This window comes from Toxorhynchites rutilus, chromosome 3 (assembly GCF_029784135.1).
Source record: "Toxorhynchites rutilus septentrionalis strain SRP chromosome 3, ASM2978413v1, whole genome shotgun sequence".
Classification (NCBI taxonomy): Eukaryota; Metazoa; Arthropoda; class Insecta; order Diptera; family Culicidae; genus Toxorhynchites; species Toxorhynchites rutilus.
Window position 1 is genome coordinate 192,741,369 of NC_073746.1, and position 5,422 is coordinate 192,746,790.

At 47.2% G+C, this 5,422-nt stretch overlaps 1 protein-coding gene across 1 annotated transcript; it reads right to left on the reverse strand.

The window, feature by feature from the left end:
- Positions 1-922: 922 nt before the first annotated feature.
- Positions 923-3,619, reverse strand: LOC129773772 (uncharacterized). Its single transcript, XM_055777417.1, has one exon. The coding sequence runs from the start codon at positions 3,617-3,619 to the stop codon at positions 923-925; it is 2,697 nt and encodes an 898-aa protein (XP_055633392.1).
- Between the last annotated feature and the right edge of the window lie 1,803 nt (positions 3,620-5,422).

Consider the following 5,422-nt stretch of genomic DNA (forward strand, 5'->3'; position numbering starts at 1 on the left):
TACCGCTGATTTATCGACTGGTAGGCCACCACAGAACAAGGTGAGTAAATATACACGGAAACCACATGCAATTGACGACACTGAAGCCGACAACGAAGAAATAGAACTTGTTGAGATGGTATCATCCGTTCATGATTCGGAGGAGCTGGTATGGGCCAATGTTGGCGGAGTATTGATCGAAATGCAGATCGATTCAGGAGTGCAATCAAATATAATAGATGATAAAACTTGGGAAATAATGGTCCGTAATGGAGTACAGACAATTGGTGGAAATCTGCAGTCAGATTGTAATTTTAAAGCATACGCTCAGAAAGATTGTGTCGATAGCAAAGAAGAGCAGGATCACTGGGCAGCAATCTTCAGGAAAATACGCAGTACACGTGGTGAGTTTTCTCCCAGGTAACACTCTCCAGAACGGCGACGCGATAGATAAGAGTTCTTCGATTCAGGTAAGTATACACATGTTTATTCTATTTGTATTTCGTTGCAGGTAAGTATAACTATTTTTATTTCTCCATAATTTCACCATTTAACAATTCACAGAGTATTTCAATAAAACTATTTCACGAATTATTTTTCACTGAACTTCGAGCAGCTGGTCTTCATCGGTCAAAACCGAGCGGTAAAAAGAGACCCCGCATACGATTCAACAGCCTTTTATAGATGTTGGTTGGCGGAAGTGAAAATTTTAATTTCCTGGTTACTTCGATTGATTTTGTCATGTTTTTTGTAGCTTGAAGGTAATAAATTTTCTTGCAAACAATGTCGATCATTTCATACAGATGGCTCTGCATTCGTTCATCGAACATACTGGCCCCTCTGAAATCCCATTTCAGAAACTTCAAAATGTCGATTGCTCGTTGATGGCTGGTTGTGATGATGACCTCTTGCCCTTTTAGAAAAACTGGATGAGCTTACGGATTTATAATTCTGCTGTCTTCGTTGGTTCTTCTGATGGTGTTGCTGGTTGTGTTGTCGCGATGGGTAGCAAGCATATCTTCGATACGGGCCGCACAAATTTTCCGCTGGGTGTTTGAAGAGTTACCACTCGAGTGATCCCGTCTGCTCCGGGGTGCAGTTCGATGATTCGTCCTGTCGGCCAGTGCACAGGAGGAGTGTTCTCGTCCTTTATAACCACCAGGCGACCTTTCTCGATGACTACAGGTGGATTGCACCACTTCGATCGTGGTTGAAGCGTCGAAAGATATTCGTTGTGCCATCGCTGCCACAGATGTTGGAAAAGTTTCTGCGTGTGCTCCCAGTGTCGAAGTCGATTGGAGGGAATTTTCGTGAGGTCCATGTCCGGAATTGCTTTCATCGCAGAACCAATCAAAAAGTGTCCGGGAGTGAGTGGTTGGAAATCGGTGTGGTCGTCGCTGAGAGGAACGAGTGGCCTAGAGTTCAGGCAACACTCGATCTGCTTGAGTAGAGTTTGCATGTCGTCGTCAGCTAGTTTGTTGGGTCCGAGAATACGGTAGAAATGCTTCTGTGCTGACGCGATAGCAGCCTCCCACAAGCCCCCGAAGTTAGAAGCCTTAGGAGGATTGAAGCACCAGCGTATTCCATTCTTCATGCATTCTTGTTCAACTGCCTGCTGGTGATGCTCGTTGCGGAATAGACGACGAAGCTCGTTTGCTGCGCCCACAAAATTTCTCCCGTTGTCGCTGTGGATTTCGGAGCAGATTCCTCGTTGTGAGACGAACCTGCGAAGTGCCTGGATAAATTTTGCTGTGCTCAAATCAGGAACGAGCTCCAGATGTACTGCTTTTGTGCTGAAGCAAATAAAAACAGCTACGTAAGCCTTTCGTGGAGCTGCCTTTCGACTGACTGGCTTGAGTAGAATTGGACCCCAGTAGTCCACTCCTGAGACGGAAAATGGCCGCGCCGCGGTGACCCGTGATGCAGGAAGCTCGGACATAAATTGCTCCACGTGTTGTGGACGAACTCTATAGCAAGTCGTGCAGTTGTGAATCACAGCTTTCGCAAGCTTTCTGGCTCCTGTGATCCAGAAGCGGAGACGAATAATGGTGAGCAATAGTTGTGTAGCTGCGTGAAGATGTTTGTGGTGATAACCTCGAACCAACAGTAGGGAAAAGCGATGTGACGACGGTAGAAGAATTGGATGTTTGACTTCGAAAGGCTTTTGCGATCGTTCCAATCTGCCTCCAATGTGTATCAGGCCATCTGGTGCTAGGAAAGGATGAAACCATCGTAGAGGTGATTTGGCGGAAATGGGTTTTCCCTGCTGAAGCTTAGTCCAGTCGCTGTTGAAGCATTGTTGTTGAACTAATGAGATCAGCGTTTTCTCGGCCTTGGAGACTTCATCAGAGCTGAGACTAGACCTTTTTGGACGTGGCCTGGCGAGACAGTTGTGACGAAATCGTTGACAATAAGCGAGTACACGCAGCATGCGATCGTAGCTGGAAAATTTCTCCACGAATAAGTCCAGGAACGTGGGTTCGGCTATGGCGGGAACTGAGGCAACTGGTGTTTTTCTGATTTCTAGTTGGGCATCCGAAGGTTCCAGTTCGTTGTGCAGCTGGATTGGCCAACTGCTGGAATGTTGTTGCAACAAAAAGGGTCCGCTCCACCAAAGTTCATTCAGGAATAGCAGCTCTGCTGTTGTCCCACGCGAGATGCAGTCTGCAGGGTTCTGTTGTCCTGCCACATGATGAAAATGACATCCAACCGTGGCGAGTTGAATTTTTGAAACACGGTTCGCCACGAAAGTTGTCCATGTTGATGGGGTGGAATTCAACCAGCTGAGTACCACCGTCGAATCGACCCAAAAGAATGTTTCGGCTGACAGTTCAAGAGACGCAGTAATTTTCTCGTACAATTGTGACGCAATCTGGGAGAGAGCTATGCGTTTGGTAAGCCTCTCCTCGCAAACATTTGGCAGTTCGATCTTGTAGCGCAGGTTGTCCGTCGATGGTTCCCAATGTAAGCCTAGGGTTTTGATGCATGAATCTCGATCGAAGTCCACGGATGCCTGAAGAGCTCGGTTGTCCAACGAAACTTCCTCTAATACGGATGGCTCATTCGAAGCCCATTTACGGAGTTGGAATCCTCCCTTGTTGAGAAGGGACTCAAGCTGCTGCCGAAGTGTGATGGCTTCTTGCACGGAATCCGCGCCTGAGAACAAGTCGTCCACATAGAAATCCCTTTTCAGGACCGTCGCAGCTTGTGGATACTCGTACCGCTCGTCTTCGGCCAATTGTTGAAGGACACGTGTCGCTAGAAATGGAGCACTAGCCGTCCCATAGGTAACCGTCCTCAATTCGTAGGCCTCGAGAGGATCGTCCGGGGAGAATCGCCACACAATTCTCTGAAGCGGAATATCCTTTTCGTCCACCAGTATCTGTCGGTACATCTGTTTGATGTCAGCGATTATCATTATAGGTCGGATCCGGGATCGCATGATGATTGACCTGATGTCCTCTTGGGTGACTGCACCTACCATGAGTGCGTCGTTTAGGGAGGGACCGGACGGTGTTTTACAAGACGCGTCGAAGACTACGCGTAACTTTGTTGTAGAGCTGTCATCACGAACAACGCAGTGGTGAGGAAGATGATAGGACGGAGATGGTGCTGTCTCATGGTCGTACACTCGATGCATATGTCCGAGGGCACGGTATTCTTCCAGAAAGTCGCAGTATTGTTTCCGGAGATTTTCATTATGCCACAGACGGTTTTCCGGAAGACGAAAACGGCGAATAGCAGTACGACGATTGTCTTCCAGCTTGGAGAGAATGTCGTTTCTGACTGGTAGACGAACTATATAGCGTCCTTCTGAATTTCTACATACGTTGCGTTGAAAGTGTTCTTCACCGAGTAGTTTGCAGAGCCGCTATCTTCCTCGACAGTCCAGAATTTTTCCATTTGCTGATGAAGATCTACGACGGTGGCAATATTAACCGATGCTGGAGCTGATGATTGGCCAGTCGATTTTCTTCCGGAAACGATCCAGCCAAAGACGGATTTCACGAACAGTGGACCATTGGAATCAAGCTGAATTCTGCCAGAGGCTTTGAACAGGTCAAAGAATAGTTCGGCACCTAATATGATGTCGATGGGAGCAGTTTGGTGAAACAATGGGTCCGCGAGTTGGATCCCGGTAGGAATTTTCCAAGATGAAACGTCAAATGAATTAGACGGTAGATCGACAGTCACTCGTGGTAGGATAACGAAGTCAACCGGAGCAGAGTATTACTAGAGAACGCACCGTAGAAACAATTTTGAAGCGAGCATGTGTCGAACGTTGTCCTATTCCAGCGATCGGGAGATTAATTTTCTGACGTTTGATTTTGAGCCGCCGTATGAATGACTCTGTTGCAAAGCAGCACTCACTGCCGGAATCCAAAAGTGCTCTGGCATGGTGTCCAATACCATTGTCGTCAACCACCAATACAATCGCTGTTGCCAGAACAACGCTTTTCACTCCACGACCTGATGAAGCGTTGACAGACGTTTCAACGATGGCTGCTGACATTGACATCGGCGGTTTATTATCCGTTGATTGTGCTCGAATTTTCAATGGTTGTGTTGATTCTGGAACATTGGCGCTAGGAAATGTGGACGAAGAATGGGAGCAGAGTTGAGTGTGGTGGTGACCATGGCACTTGCGACACGTGCTGGAAGAGGGACAATCATCTGCTCGGTGGCCTTTGCGGAGACAGTTCCGGCACAGCTGATGACGACGAACTTCTTTGTCTTTGTCGTTGATACTTAGTTTGGAGAAGACTCCGCACAAATATAGAGGATGGTGATTCGAACACAGGATACACTCTCTCGAGTTCATGGTGTTTGCTCCGTGGCTAGAAACAGGGCGCGTAAGTGGCCTTTTCACAGGTTGAGGTTGGGAAACATCGCTGGTTCGTCCAATCGATTGAAGTACTGAGACACGACGTTGAATGAAAGATGTTAGATCGCTGAATTTTATGGCATCCTTCGTTGAAGCGCAGTCCTCCCAGTCTCTCCTTGTTGTGGGATCAAGCGAATGCTCAAGATTCTGATGAGAATGATGTCCCAGTATTCGGTTTTCTCTCCGAGTTGTTTGAGAATTTTCACATTAGCTTCGAACTTCTCTACCAGCGAATGCAACTCGGAAGCGGATTCCCGCTTGAGTGTGGGAAACTCAAAAAGCGAGTCAATGTACGACTGCTTTAGTCTTATGGTGTTCTGGTAATGCTCCAACAACAAATTCCAGGCTACGAGATAGTTGTTGGCGCTGATTGCTATTGTCTGCACTAGTTTTAATGCTTCCCCAGCCAAAGACGAACGAAGGTAATAAAATTTCTGCACACTAGAGAGTTCGTGCGACGAATGAACTAGTGAGACGAACAGATCGTGGAAATTGAGCCAATGATCGATGTTTCCCGAAAAGACAGGCAGCTTGATGTCCGGTAGACGGATGTGTGAT